The 15,605-nt window shown below is 42.2% G+C and overlaps 1 protein-coding gene across 1 annotated transcript in view; it reads right to left on the reverse strand.

The window, feature by feature from the left end:
• Lars1 (leucyl-tRNA synthetase 1) overlaps positions 1 to 15,605 on the reverse strand; it is a 60,138-nt gene that overhangs the window by 12,685 nt on the left and 31,848 nt on the right. The window contains exons 21-28 of the mRNA XM_052742093.1: positions 13,652 to 13,709; positions 12,025 to 12,088; positions 7,539 to 7,722; positions 5,919 to 6,009; positions 4,611 to 4,751; positions 3,323 to 3,463; positions 2,436 to 2,546; positions 610 to 720 (exon numbers count right to left, since the gene is read on the reverse strand). Coding sequence (XP_052598053.1) covers positions 610 to 720; positions 2,436 to 2,546; positions 3,323 to 3,463; positions 4,611 to 4,751; positions 5,919 to 6,009; positions 7,539 to 7,722; positions 12,025 to 12,088; positions 13,652 to 13,709 — 901 coding nt within the window. The remainder of the gene's footprint in view (positions 1 to 609; positions 721 to 2,435; positions 2,547 to 3,322; positions 3,464 to 4,610; positions 4,752 to 5,918; positions 6,010 to 7,538; positions 7,723 to 12,024; positions 12,089 to 13,651; positions 13,710 to 15,605) is intronic.

Consider the following 15,605-nt stretch of genomic DNA (forward strand, 5'->3'; position numbering starts at 1 on the left):
GCAGAGGCAGGTGGATCTCTGTGAGTTCGAGACCAGCCTGGTCTACAGAGCGAGATCCAGAACAGACACCAAAACTACACAGAGAAACCCTGTCTTGAAAAACCAAAAAAAAGAAAAGAAAAATCTGATACTGAGATCCTGAAGAACTCAATTCTTTCAATTCTTTCATAACAAAGAACTTACCAGCCCAAAACATCAACAGCCACTGTTCTATCCACGAATCTAGCCACGGTCACTGTAATGCATGCTGCTCAGTTACCCACAGAAATGTGGAAATGTCATTCCAGTCAAAGGATCCACTAACAATACCCTAACATGAGCCAAAGAACGTACTTTCTTCCTCAAAATTGGAAAGGAAGAAAGGCAGAGCATGGGAATAAGTCAGTGCAGCAACTCTAAGCCTAATTTTCTTCTGGAATACATATTTTCATATATTCAGCAATTGTGCAAGTAAATTCAAAATCTGACTGTTCATGTCTTACAAGCACTGACTGAAAAGTGCTATTTTAGCATGTCAGGGGGGGAGATTGTGAAGGCTTTTTCTCTTTCCTTCCTCTATCCTAGCTTTTCTTAAGTGGTCATAGCTGTCCAAGGTCCATACTCACTCACCTTAATCATGGCAACAAATGGCATAACTTTCTTCATATGTTTCTTCAATTCTGGCAAATTGCCTAGTTCACAAGCAATGACTTTGTTATCAGGCAATTTTCCACCGTTGGCCTAAAAATGGAAGCAGGAGAGGAGTGTAAAGAGAAATATTTAAAAGATGATACGAGACCACAGGTATGCCTGCAGGAACTGTGCCAGATATAGAGGGTAGCTGCTGGAGAGGGTGTTCAGCCTAGCATGATGAAGTGCAAGTTCAGTGGCTGATGCAGAAAGATCCCTTTCTGAACAGAAGAGGCCTGCTTGTCAGTCCAAATGAGAAACACAAGTGCGGTGCACTGAATATCTGCCTTTCTTAATAAAGGCAGCCCCTCCTGGTAAAAGACTGACGCAGTCTTATAAAGGTCTTCTCCTCAAGTTCAAAGATCTTATCATTTCATTGGTCATGTTAAAAAGGAAAGCAATACATTGCTTATATAAAACTTACATATGACTGCTTTGGGAAGATTTTTTCCCCCATAATTGTGTGAGTGAGAGTGTATGCATGCGTGTGTCTGTGTGTGAGTCTGTGTGTGTGTCTGTGTAGCAGGTGCCCACAGAGGTGAGAGGTATCAAATCCCCATGGAGCTAGAGTTGCAGGCAGTTGTGATCTGCCTGATGTAGGTGCTGAGAACCAAACTCAGGTCCTCGGCAAGAGCCATCTTTCTAGCCCTGAAATATGATTGCTTTTGAATAGTCTCCTGGGGGTCGGGGGGGGGGGGGGGGGGGGGGGGGGGGTAGGGAGAGAATCCCCTAGTTTCTGATGCTAAAAATAGTGTCATTTCTATCTACTCAAAACAAAACAAAAAAGACAGTTATCACATATCACCAATGGACAGGCATGTAATGGTACACAGACATACATGCAGGTAACATGTATTCAAAATAATATACATATACATACTATAATCATACAGATAAAAAATTTTAAAAAAAAGAAAAGTTAGATGTAGTATGAATCTTAAAGAGTTCTTATTAATAAAACAAACCTGGAGCTAAGTATTGGGGTTAATGCTGGAAGGTCAGAGAACCAGAACAAGCCACAGTTACCTCACCTCGCTGGATCCTCAGCTGGTCTTGTTTCCTCAGACTGGAAGCTTCTGTGTCCTCATCCCAATGGCTCTCAGCTGAACTGCTGCTTGAAAGCCTGAAGCTTAACCAGCTAAAATGCTTAACCAGGCCAAACGCTTCTAGTTCCTGGTCCTCGCGCCTTATATATCTTTCTGCTTCCTACCATCACTCCCTGAGATTAAAGGCTCACTCCCTGGGATTAAAGGCGTGTGTCACCATGCCTGGCTCTTTCTAATGTGGCCTTGAACTCACAGAGATCCAGAGGGATTTCTGTCTCTGGAATGCTAGGATTAAAGGTGTGAGTGCCACCATTTTCTAGCCTCTGTATCTAGTGGCTGTCTGTTCTCTGACCCCAGATAAATTTATTAGGGTACACAATATTTTGGGGAACACAATACCACCACAGTTAGGGTCAAGAGTAGTGGCACACCTTTAATCTCAATACTCAGGAGGTAGGGGCAGGCAGACCTCTATAAGGGATTGGCTGACCAGGATTAGCCATATGTTGGAGGACTGAGGAAGTCAGATAGAGAGGGACAGGAAGAGAGAAGGGAGGGTGGAGGGGGATTTCCGGGGTTTTTGGATGGGGAGGGTTGGACGTGGAGAGCAGGGTCAGCCAATCACTGATTCCATCCTTCATTCACGGTGGCTTTCTTGGCACAGCCAATTGACAGTGAGAACAATCATACCACAACAGTTCTGAGGGGAATCAACATCACCTCAAAGTGGCTTCGCAGGACCGACAGGGTGACGTGCTGCCAAAGAGGGTAGTTCTTTGCCACGTAGATGGTGCAGTGTGAGGGCCTCTGTGGTGGTTGCTTGTCAGTCTTCTGCACAGGAAAAGAAAAGAAAAACATGGGTCCTGTGTAAACCAAAGATGGGAACACTCAGCACCTAGACTACTACCCTTAACAGCTGGAACATACATGCTTCAGACATTTAACAGTTTGAACATGCATGCTTCAGACATTTAACAGTTCGAACATGCATGCTTCAGACATTTAACAGTTCGAACATACATGCTTCAGACTGCTAACAGTTAGAACATACATGTTTCAGACCTTCAACAGTTAGAACATACATGCTCCAGACCCTTAACAGAACATACATGCTTCAGACCCTTAGCAGTTAGAACATACACACTTCAGACCTTTAACTGTTAAAACATACATTCTCCAGACCTTTAACAGTTAGAACATACATGCTCCAGATCTTTAACAGAACATATATGCTCCAGACCTTTAACAGAACATACATGCTTCAGACCTTCAACAATTAGAACATATATGCTTCAGAGTTGTATCCACAGTACACACAGGACTACCCATTTTAATCACTTAGTTTTCACTAGTTTGTTATATGACCACATATCATAAGTAATGATCTTTTTAAAAACTGGGCTGGAGAGATGGCTCAGTGGTTAGGAGCACTGGCTGTTCTTCCAGAGGATCTGGGTTCAATTCCCAGCTTACAACTGTCTGTAACTCCAGTTCCAGGAGGTCCAGACATACATGCAGGCAAAAACACCAATGCACATACCATAACATAAATAAATAATTAATTTAAAAAAACAAGAAACAAAAAAACGTTTGAAGGATGACTTTACCTTCCCTTTAGCAGGCATCATATAATTCTTGAGACGTAATCTAAGGTCATGCGCTACTTCCATGAGATACTGTGAGGAACGGATCAAAGATTCATCCACAGGACCTGCCACAGGCCATGAGGCATTCATAATTGAATCAGGCTTTAAAAAAAAAACAAAAAAAAAAACATGACTGAGTGAGATTAAACACTTGCTTTCCAGGCCTTGCTTACAGTTTCACACCACGGCTACCATCTGTAATCGTGTGCCCCAAGTTCAAACCTGACTGCACATAGCACACTTCTCCAGTCCCTGATCTAATGTTCCCTAGAATTCAAGCTGTGAAGTCTGACTCTACATTCTTAATTAGCATCCATTTGTACAAGCATATTAATACCCACACACATATGCTCACTTTCAAAGAAAATTATGTAATGCTAATTTGCCTAAATTTAATCATTATTATATAAATTATGCATGCTCTCAGTTTTTATCCTATTAATACATCCAATATTAAAAGTATAGCTATTCAGCATATAGCTCACTAGCACAGTTCCACATGTGCTCATAGACTGGAAAACACAAACACCTGGCTAAGGAGGCTGGAAAGGAACATGAACCAGGCCAATCTACTGATCTGCAAGCCAAGGAGAGATAACTGAATTTATCTTCATATTATGAATGTGACATAGCGCCGGGCGGTGGTGGCGCACGCCTTTAATCCCAGCTCTCGGGAGGCAGAGCTAGGCGGATCTCTGTGAGTTCAAGGCCAGCCTGGTCTCCAAAGAGAGTTCCAGGAAAGGCACAAAGCTACACAGAGAAACCCTGTCTTGAAAAACCAAAAAAAAAAAAAGAAGAAAAATGAATGTGACATAGCATCCTGACATGCAGCCCTATATATGCCAGGAATTTTATATAAAACAAGAACATTTATGTAAATATACTCTTATATCTTTGTTCATAAGTACCTCATTCTGTTAATTATAGCTCTCTAAAATATCTCCACCTTTTTAACCACTGGAAGAACCATATTACACATGCATTCAAATGTACATCTGAACATACGCAAATACAGATGGGAATTAAATAGTAAACAATGTGCACATGATCACATTTCTAACACATACATATGTGTATGTACAAATGCACATGGATGATCTGTCTTGTATGGCTCTTTCAATCTGATGATGTGATGAATCTAGTATTATTCCTGAACTTCTCATGAGTAACAGCATTATCACAACACTTATTTACTAAGGCCAAACCACACTACCCACAACATTTAAAACCCAATGATGTATGTACCTACCTTTCCCAGCAGTGTCCAGATGTGCTCACACAAATGTGGACAGAAGGGAGCAAGAAGGATTGTCTGAACTTCAATAAACCGGAACACAAGCTCTCTGTGCATCCCTTCTGTGGCCAGTTCACGGTATTTATCTTTCGAAGCCTATATAAAATTTCAAAATTATCATTTTCCTCATCGTCTTTAAAATAAAGATGAAATGTTCAGTTTCTTGGTTTTAATGCATTAAGTCTTTTAAAAATTCCATAAGTTATTATAAAGGTTTCACTTTATTTTTAAAACTCTACAGTATAAAAACAATCTTTTGTCCAGAGAATATTATATCTTCATATTAATGATTCTCAAGAAAGAATGTAGCTGAGTAGCAAGAGTGTATGCCTAGCACATGCAAGGCCCTGGGTTTAAAACAAACCAGAAAAGTGTTTCAATTTTCTTGACTGCAAGAAAAATAAAGAACAAAAACAAGTCTCAGAATTTTGTCTGTTTGTCTACCTGGTTTGGGGTTTCTGAGACAGGGTTTTGCTACGTATCCTGCGCTTGCCCTACCTCTATTTTTATGACAACACTCTTTGATCCAGGCTAACCTCAACTCACAGCAATCCTCCTGCCTTAGTCTGCCAAGTACTGGGATTACAAGCATGGGACCATGATGGTCAGTTGTTTTTTTTTTTTTTTTTTAAGGCATTTTAAGGCATGGTTATGTCAGTGAGGGATAAAGCTAGATCTCTGCACTGTTTTCTAAGGTCAGGCTTTGAGCAGCGCCCAGAGCAACACTAACATAAAGGGCTATGAATGCACGATGTCCACGCTCAGCACTTGGCCTTATTTAACCACATCTGAAAACCAAGTTACATAAACCCCAATGTAACATTTACAAAACTGATTGAGTAAAGCTACATGTGGCCCTTGAAATGCCAAACTTGGAAAAATACTGACACCTTGTGGAAAAACTCAGAAAGCATTTGCTTTCATGTTTATGGCAATTAATTATACTTTTGCCTTCATATTTATCAATTTAAAATGCTTTTGTGCAGCGGGACACAGTGGTACATGCCTATGTGGAGGCAGGAGGACCTCTTCTTAATGCTCATGGGTAAAATAAGAGCAGAATTTTCTATACTAAGTAGATACCACAGACACAATGTCAAAGAAAACTACTTTAAAATCACAATTTATCAGAAAACTCAGAAACTCACTGAGAAGATTTTCAGTCTATACTTTGGACATGCAATTATTTCATAGCAAGAAGAAAAAGGAGGAAATACACCATATTAATGCTGACATGTTTTAGATACCAAAATAATAGCATACCTGAAACTCAAAAAAACCTGTTTTCAAAGCTTCTTTAAACATCATTTTTTCATAGTTTTGATCTGTTTTTATAATTCCTGCATTCATTTCACTATTGAATAGGGAAAGAAAATCTATTCAGTTTAAAGGCAACTATATATTTTATGTATTTTAAAGTATTATTGTATACTTATATTTATGTTTTATATATTTACATGACATAGGATTGTACTTATGTATTTTATATATATAAATATATACATAACTAATACATAGATCAATAACCAGCAAAATGAGTATGACACCAAAAACATTACAAACTGCTCAATACAAGGGCCAGGAGGATGGCTCAGTGAGTGAAGGGCTGCCATACAAGCTTGAGGGCTGAGCTCAGATGCTCAGGGCTCAACTAAAGCCAGATGATGTAGTGCCTGTCTGTAATATCAGCGCGCCAAAGTGAGATGGGAGGCTGAGACAGGGGAATCCCATGAGGCCCCCAGGCAAGCTAGCCTGGTGTACACAAGGACCAATGCCTGAGGTTGTTTACACACACACACACTCTCTCTCCTAAATTTTTTGGTCTTAAAAAAAAATTGCCCAATATAAAAACTGCCTTGTCCCCCTTAAAACTGTACAGTTTATTTGTCTACCCACTTGTATGCAATGTCAGCTTTCACTATCCAGGGCTCCTATTTATAGTAACAGACTTAACAGTGTTTTTGTTGTTGATTGTTAAGTTTCTTGGTGGAGCTGGGCATGGTGGCCTGTGATCCAGGTACTTGGAAGGTTGAGGCAAGATGATATTAAGCTCCAGGCCAGGCCTAGGTAGTGTGAGACCCTGTCTCCCCAAATACTTCCTCATTGAAATCATTGTTAATGATCCTTAACACACTATGAAAATCACCTAAGACGGCAGCCAGGATTTACAGATGTTAATAGATATCAGCTATTGGGAAACACATCTCTCACCATCCCAGGTTTAATTTGACCTGAGCTGGCCCTGATCTCTTTCATGTCTTCACTCTCACCTACATACACTGCACTTCAAATACCATACCCTTCCCAGGGATTATTATGTGTTTTCTCCCCTCCCTTCAAGACTACTGTCTATTTTTCCAAGAAGCCCAGCATTCCCACGTCGGGGTCCCCGAGTCCTCCTTACTCCTGCTACCGACTTCCCAGGTAGTAGGCACTTTGTCCTTTCAGCAAGTCTGTGTCGTCTCTCTCATCTCTCCCAACAAGGCCAACAAGCATCTTAAATTTTTTTTAAAGGTCCTCCTCCTCCTTTCTCTTAACCTGTTTACCTATCACCATTTTATGCTACTGTTATGGGAAACCCTGAGAGAAAGATTATACAGAGGTTTTGGAGATACAGACAAATTCACATCCCAAGTTTCCTATTACTACATCAAGGCATGTAACAAAATAACTGCTAAGCCTCAGCTTCTTCATATGCAAAGCTGAGCCAGCTACACTGTTAGCGCACGAGGTGGCTTTGAGGCTAGAGTCAGATAGAAGTGTCTGGCACAGAGAGGCCTCGACAAACAGCAGTTACTGCTATCATTTAACTTCTTTTAGAAAAAGAGGAGAAAACCAGGAGCACTCGGCCACTCCCACGGCACAGCGTTGGCCCAGGGTTACCTGGCAAACACACGATCATTGAACGAGCTGGCGGGTCCACTTCTGAGGCTGTCGCGGTTGGCGAGCATTTCTTTGACCCACTCTACCCATGTGTACAAACGGAGGATACCTGCGTCTGCCATGGCTTCCACAAAATTGGCATCTTCAACAGTGTCACCAGCATCAGCCAGAGCCAGGCGCATTCCTGAAAGAAAATAAAATCGGTCACTTAAAAACATGGTTACTGACTGGGGGTAGTGGCTCACACCTTTAGTCCCAGCACTCAGGAGGCAGAGGCAGGAGAATCTCTGAGTTTGAGATCAGTCTGGTCTACAGAGAGAGTTCCAGGACATCCAGGGCTACACAGAGAAACCCTGTCTTGAAAAACCAAATTATATATATGATTATATATGATTACTAAAGGCCAGGCATGGTGGCAAACACCTGTAACCCCAGCACTTGGGAGCAAGAAGCAGAAGTTCAAGGTCATCCTTGGCCACATAGAAATTTGAAGCCAGCCCAAGCTATATGAGATATTGTCTCAAAAAGGACAAAACAAAGCACACACTCACCTTCTAGGAAAAAATTATGCATCCATTTGGGTACACTGCAATCCTCACATATAAATTAAGAAATAATAAATGTTATATATGACTATCCTGGATCAAGAGCAAAAATAAGACTCTCAACTATTTACAATACTTTTTGTATCCTTTGTATCATATTTGTCTTCTTTTATACATCTGTATCAGTTTGCACACACTCAGGACAAGGTGTTTCTTCCCCAGGCATGTTGAGATGATAATGGTACTGAGGCATGGTTCTTGTTATACATAGTGAGACAAGCAATTAAGGCTGAGCCTTAGGATTAGGAGTGTCTGTGAAAGGAATCCCAGGTCAGCAGTCTTCATTTATGTGGTATGGGGTGGCATGCCTGCTTGATGAGTGGGGTCTATCACATGAATATGAAGATGGCCTGGAAACAGTTAAAGGTTTAGAGGAAATTTTACAGTCCTTGAGATTAGTGCACAGGAGTCGAGATTGTCAAAGAGCCGCTGAGCTTGCCTGGCCTCTGCTGTGTGTAGTTAGAAATGCATCTGAGTCCAAGATGGCAGCCAAACAGGAAGTTGTTTGTATAAAGGAACAATTACAACAGGAAAGGGAGATGTGGCTAGTACCTCTGTATTAGCCTCTGATTTGGCAAGTAAATTAGACAAATGAGAAGATAAGATGGAGGTGCTGGCTTGCCGATTCTTTTTTTTTTTTTTTTTTTTTATTTATTTTGTTTACAGGGTTTCTGCCTGTATGTATGCCTGCAAGCCAGAAGAGGGCACCAGATCTCATTATGGATGGCTGTGAGCCACCATGTGGTTGCTGGGAATTGAACTCAGGACCTCTGGAAGAGCAGCCAGTGCTCTTAACCTCTGAGAAATCTCTCCAGCTGGCCTTGCTGATTCTTAAGGCTTAGGTGCCAGAGGAAAAAGCAAGTACAAGTCAGATCTAAGCTCAAAAGCCCTTCCTTGGATCCAAGAACTTGGAACCCATGGGAAGATTCAGAGTGAGGAGGAAGGGGAGAACATGGTAAAAGAGATAAAAGATACTCCTCAAGTCCAACCTTTAATAGAAAAAGCAATAATTCAGTATGCAGGTGGGGGCATTAACAATAGTCCAATGCAAAAAAATTAGTGTGATCAGGAAATATTCAGCATTTGAACTGTGGAACTGAGGAAGATTTTTAAAACAAGCAATGAAAGAGCCTGTCTCATGCTGTATTAGACCTTGCTTATATTTGACTTTAGTATCTTCTTGCTATGAGCCTATGGGGTCACCTGACACTTGCTGAGAACAGGTGACAACAGACTTCCAGAGTACTTCACCAAGGTTATCTTTTAGCTCCACTATTTGTTATGGAATGGTGGCTCGGGATGTTGCCTTGTCCTGCCCATCCTCTGAAAAGGTTTTGTTATATAGATGACACAATGATAACCTCTAGGGTTTTGCAGATTTGGAAAGCCATTAGAAAGACAACCAGGCATAACGGTACTTCTAACTACTTTGCAACCGTACTGGGGCTGGGTTAATTAAAACAAAACAAAACAAAAAATTCCCAAAGGTATCCTACATGGGTGAAAAAGGACACTCCCAGGGGCCAGAAGGTTACTGAATGAAAATTCCAGTACTGAGAGTGGGATACTTTCCTGTGAGTTGTTGGCCAGGAAAGCCCCTCAGGCCCCACAAATCATAAAAAGCTATCGCTATTTCTGTTGGTTGTATGCCAGGACTAGACTGTAAGATGTTATTGCCAAAGACACTACATGTACATCCTTTGACTGTGGGACATGGAGAAATTAGCCAGGACTGAACTAGAAACTCCCACCCTGCTGGCTGGCTATGATAGCTTCAGAGGGTGCTATGTAGGCTGCTGGTGAAGAACTGTCACCAACATTCTTGTTTGGCTATGGACCCACGTGTGCTAAAATATCAATATGCCAGGCAAAATGTGCCTGCTTGTGCAATCGTGGCTTAGCTATCATGGATAAGGCCAACAGCCTTCCAATTGGATTTAAGATCTACTCTAAAAGAGGAAATTCACATCTGGTACTGTAAGCCAGGACAAAACCTGTGGCTTGGAAGATCAGAAGCCCCAATGGGGAAGCAACTTCTATAGTTTTACTTGATAAGTGTCGTATGCCTGTCAAACTGCCAAACATGTGCATTAACACCCATGGATCACTGTTATCAGCCTCAACTCATAACCACTGGTGAAGCTTTTGAGAACAAGTGACTGCTACTGTGACGTGTGGCCTATTTCTTAACCATAGGTGGACGGACAACTGTAGTCACCTCCTTCAAGGCTCAGGGATCATTGCAAAAGGGGGCAGAAAGGATGTAAGAACTGGAGGAGGCTGTGGAGTATTGTGTAACAGCTTTTTGTGAGATTGAAACATTCTATCCTAGAGAAGCTCTTTACACAGGAAAGGGAACAACTCAAAATACCTTCAGGAAGTCCCTGAAACTAACCAGATTCCACTAGGCCCCTCCCTGCCAGAGAAAACAACAAAAGCTGAGAGTCCAATCAGACAAACTGAAGCTGAGTTGCAAAGACGATTCTCATAGGAGAAAAGTTGCAAAGATGACTCTGAGACCAGATCAGCTACCTAGATGAGGTTTAGACCAACTGAGGCACTTGGAAAGGATATTCTCCAACCTGCTGAGTTGTGCAGGCTGTGTACTGTGCTCCAGGTTCCCAGCTTTGTAAGCTGCCACATACGCTGGGGTGGGCTTTGGTGATAAAGCTGTCTTTGAGTCATTTCTACTCCTGTAAGTAACACCAATAAAACTCATTGGGTCACCAGAATCTAGTTTCCATATTTTGGAATATGGAAGGTATTCACATCTTGGTCTGTTATGGAATCCCTATCTAGAGTGAGCAGATGTGTGTGTGCTGAATCTCCCCAGAAAAAGTTTGGTCACACAGCAGGCTACATTGAGGGACCTTGTTCCAAACAAACAAATATTCTAGGCCAGGGAAGATCCCCCCCACACCACCCCCATTGGTCATCTAATGCCAAGTAGTCAACCCTGAAATCAAATACATAAAGTAACATCACACAGACTAAGCAGGGTATATCTATATATTAAGAAATATGGCCAGGCAGTAGTAGTGCACACCTTTAATACCAGCACTTGGGAGTCAGAGGCAGGTGGATCTCTGTGAGTTCAAGGACAGCTTGGTCTACAGAGTGAGTTCCAGGACAGCCAGGGCTGTTACACAGAGAAACCCTGACTTGAAAAACAAAAGAAATATGTATGTAACAACAACTAAAGAAAAGAAAGGTCATGAGTGTGAGACAAAGTAGGGGTGGAGGTGTACAAGGGAAGGGTCAGAGGGAGGAGTGGAAAGGGAAAATGATGTAACTGTATTTTAATTTTAAAAAATAAAAATATTACAAAAAAACTGTAGAACTGTCAAGATGTTTCCATAGGCTAAATGCTTGTCATGCCTGATGACCCCCAAGTCCCCAGAACACACATAAAAAAGCCAAATGTGGTGGCACACATCTGTAATCCCAGAATCACTACAGTGAGACGAGAGGTGGAAACAGGAGAATCACCCTGAGTTTGTTGGCTAGCTAGTCTGAGCACACAGAGAAACAAGAGACCCTGCCTCAAAGCAAGGGTCTAAATCAGCTCTAAAAAGCTGTCATCTGTTCGTTGGAGACAATGTTGTGGGAAAACAAAGCTGTCATCTGACCACAGATATGCACGACAGTACGAGCATGCTCACACTCACACATGCACCATACACAGATGTACAAAACATAAACATCTTTATAAACATTGAGTTTTTTTAATAGATTATATCAGCAATACTCCTGTTTTAACTTATATACTGTGCTGCTTATCCACAAAGAAAACATGAGTATTTAAATTTCTGTTAAAAGCAAAAGAACCTATCTTCTGCAGCCTTATCTGAGTAACAGCAAGGATAAAAACATGCACTCACCATCAGCTGAAAATTTGTCAACAGCTTGGCTCAAAGTGAGGAAATTGCCCGTAGATTTTGACATCTGAAGAAGAAAGCAGTGATCAGACATTAATAAGGATATACATAAATGAGCAGGGCAGTGGTGCTGCACGCCTTTAATCTCAGCTCTCAGGAGGCAGGGGCAGATGGATCTCTATGAGTTTGTGGTCAGCCCGGTCTACAGAGTGAGTTCCTAGACAACTGGGTCTACACAGAGAAACCCTGCCTTGAAAAAAAGAATATACACAAATAAGACAATCCAAATCCAGTTAATCAGACTGGTGGTGAGGAGTCAAAGAGTCAAAGCATCTGAATGAGAAGGACAGGGAGGTGACATGACCGAGAGGCAAGCACTCAAGCTGAGCCATCAAGGATCTGCGTGGGTTCCCAGTCATCAACACTTAGGACAGGGCCTCCCTGTGACCTCCTTAAGGCTGGGTCACAGAACTGACTCGACTGTACCAGGGGACACTGGCTGCTTACACAGGGGAGAGCCTTGCTGGCCCAGAGTCATTAGAAACAGAATAGGTTCCCTCACGAGGATAGAGTGAGGCTTTCATGACCTTCAGCAGCACTTAAGAGAGCAGCATTCACAGCAGACTAAGAAAACGCTGTATTCCAATAGGGTCTAACCATGTAGCCCTTGCAGGCAGAGCGCATAGAGAGCGCTAAGATGAAAGGTGGGCACCACTATACCCACCCAAGGAGAAGAACTTCTAACATTCACCTTTCGCTTCTGGGTACTGGCTCTATCTGACACCGTATACTGTAATTTATACCATCTGCTGTTTGTTCAAATCTGTATCTATTTCCATTGTAACATTTCTAAAGATTTGTTTTCATTTGTATTTATTTATGTATATGTGAGGATATGAATGTGTGTGAGCATGCACATGCCCAGAGTCCAGAAGAGAGCATGAGCTCCTTGGAGCTGTAGTGACATGGGTACTAGGAGCTTCGAGGTCTGAGCAGTCCTCCAGTTCCTACTGTAACACTCAGAACAGCAGCCCTGCCTGCCATTACTATTCTATTGGTTACACTAACACTGATTGGTTAGCCAATAAACCTAACTTATTAATTTGGAAGTAAATGCAGTCACTTTTGAAGGGTTTGTGTGTATGTGTGGTTTCTCTTGAGCAGGCATTAGAGGGACAAGTAGGGAAACTGCATAACTGACTTAGTGAGATAAATCCTACACAGCCAACAGAAGGAACAATATTCCTAAGGGTGTTGGGAGAGCAGTGTACGTGGGAACAGCATTACATGATATATGAAAACCCCTAAGGCTCCCAATTCTCTTGTTCCTCAAGAGCAGTAAGTCACGGTATCAAACAAAGAGCAACAGGCATTCTCTGCACTAGGTAAGAGGCAGCTGATGGGTCACAATGCTAAGATCTCTATTTATGCTTTCTGTCCTCCCTCCTTTTCTTCAATGCTCTCCTCCAGTGAGTGCCAATATCATAACAAACCTGTTCTGCTTACTCAAAAGATGAAATCGGAGTTTATGCTATTAGTCCTAAAGCGTTTCGATAACTTCTTCTCTTAACTCTAATTCATATCACTGTTTACTTTTGTCCTCATCTGGAAGCCTTGCCCAGAGCCTCACCTTCTCTGAGTTGAGCAGCAGGTGTCCATTTGCTCGCACAGCCACAGGCCACTTGTCACTTCACAGGCACACGTTGCAAGACAGAGAACAAAAAGTAAAACAGGATTACAGTTCCCCATAATACCGAGGTGAATGTTAACAATGAGCAGACTGTTGAGACAAGGCCAAGGCACTGCAATTGTGGGTGGCTTCTGCTTTGACGTTCTAGGGCTCAAAAACAGGGCTTGGCTCATCTCACAAAGTGCTCCCTGTGCTGCGCTCCTGTTGTCAACAGGAAGTAACTGAAAAGAACCAAAGGTCTAGGCCGGGCGGTGGTGGTGCACACCTTTAATCCCAGCACTCAGTAGGCAGAGCCAAGTAGATCTCTGTGAGTTCGAGGCCAGCCTGGGCTACAGAGTGAGATCCAGGACAGGCACCAAAACTACACAGAGAAACCCTGTCTCGAAAAACAAACAAAAAAGAACCAAAGGACTAGCTCTGTGAGTTATGAAGACAAAAACAGAGCAACTGTTTTGAAACCATAGGCAAGGCTCAGGTATAAACATAGGAAGATCTTGAAAATATGCTAAGAGACAGAAGAGCACATATACTGTGGTTACCTTTGCATGAATACAAATATATAGCTAATTCCCAGAATATGCATAAACATTTGTTCCAAAAGAAACCAGAAAACATGCAGGAGGATACCAGCATTTGGGAGGCAGAGGCAGGAGGACCTCTGTGAGTTCAGGTCAGCCTGGTCTACAGAGTGAGTTCCAGGACAGCCAAGGCTATAGCAGAGTAGAGTAAGTACAAAGGTAGGTGAAAGGGCATGAGCAGCCTTTTATCTTTATACACTGCATTATGAACTCTCCAACTTGTCTTAAAACTGCTGCATTCCTGCACCAAATAGATCACTATCCCTTGATAACCTGAAATAAAAAACACTCTGTGGGCTGTCAGTCCAGAAAGAAGTACACATTCCACTGAAGGCATACTGTGACAAATCCAGCTAAAACCTCCACAGTCATTCCTTAAGATACTTTGCTGTGGAATGTTCTGTATGGCAAATGTGTTGCTAATTAGTTAATAAATAAAATACTGATTGGCCATTGGCTAGGCAGGAAGTGTAGGCGGGACAAGGAGGAGAATAAAGCTGGGAAGTGGAAGGCTGAGTCAGAGAGACACTGCCAGCTGCCACGATGAGAAACAGCATGTGAAGATACTGGTAAGCCACGAGCCACGTGGCAAGGTATAGATTAATAGAAATGGGTTAATTTAAGCTGTAAGAACAGTTAGCAAGAAGCCTGCCACGGCCATACAGTTTGTAAGCAAAATAAGCCTCTGTGTTTACTTGGTTGGGTTTGAAAGGCTGTGGGACTGGCAGGTGAGAGAGATTTGTCCTGACTGTGGGCCAGGCAGGAAAACTCTAACTACAAATGGCGTCTAACGTGGTGGCAAGAGTTTCCACCTAAAACCTGAGAAAAGATTCTAAAACGGAGCTAAAAACAGTTCCTAATTGTCTCTCTCAAATGAGCGGCAGCTGCTGGTTTGAGCTACTGGTGGGTTCCTAGCGTGCGTGCTCGACCTGACTATGGCGGGAATGAGGCCTTTGCAAGTGGCACTTTGAGCTGCATGGTGGATTTAGCCTTTGCTGGTGCAGAGCAAAAGGGGAGGTTTCTGGGCTACACGCTGCTTGGCTAAAAGCATAGACCCCCGATAGCTCCCAGAGCTGGCGGTAAACCATGGCCATGTTGGGAAGCTGAGGTGGGTGGATCCAGCAGCCACAGCTGCTGCAGTTTAAGGCAATAGATTCACAATAAGACAGATTCAGATGTAATAGTTTACAATGTGTGTAAAAGATACGTAGGCTTGAAAGAGACAAAAAAGATGATATATAGAGTTATAGAAACAAATACATAGTTTTAAAAAATAAAGTCTTTAAAGAGACAGTAAAGGTAGTATAAAAAATAAG

Source organism: Peromyscus californicus, unplaced genomic scaffold, assembly GCF_007827085.1.
Source record: "Peromyscus californicus insignis strain IS unplaced genomic scaffold, ASM782708v3 Scaffold_17__1_contigs__length_78620276, whole genome shotgun sequence".
Taxonomy (NCBI): Eukaryota; Metazoa; Chordata; class Mammalia; order Rodentia; family Cricetidae; genus Peromyscus; species Peromyscus californicus.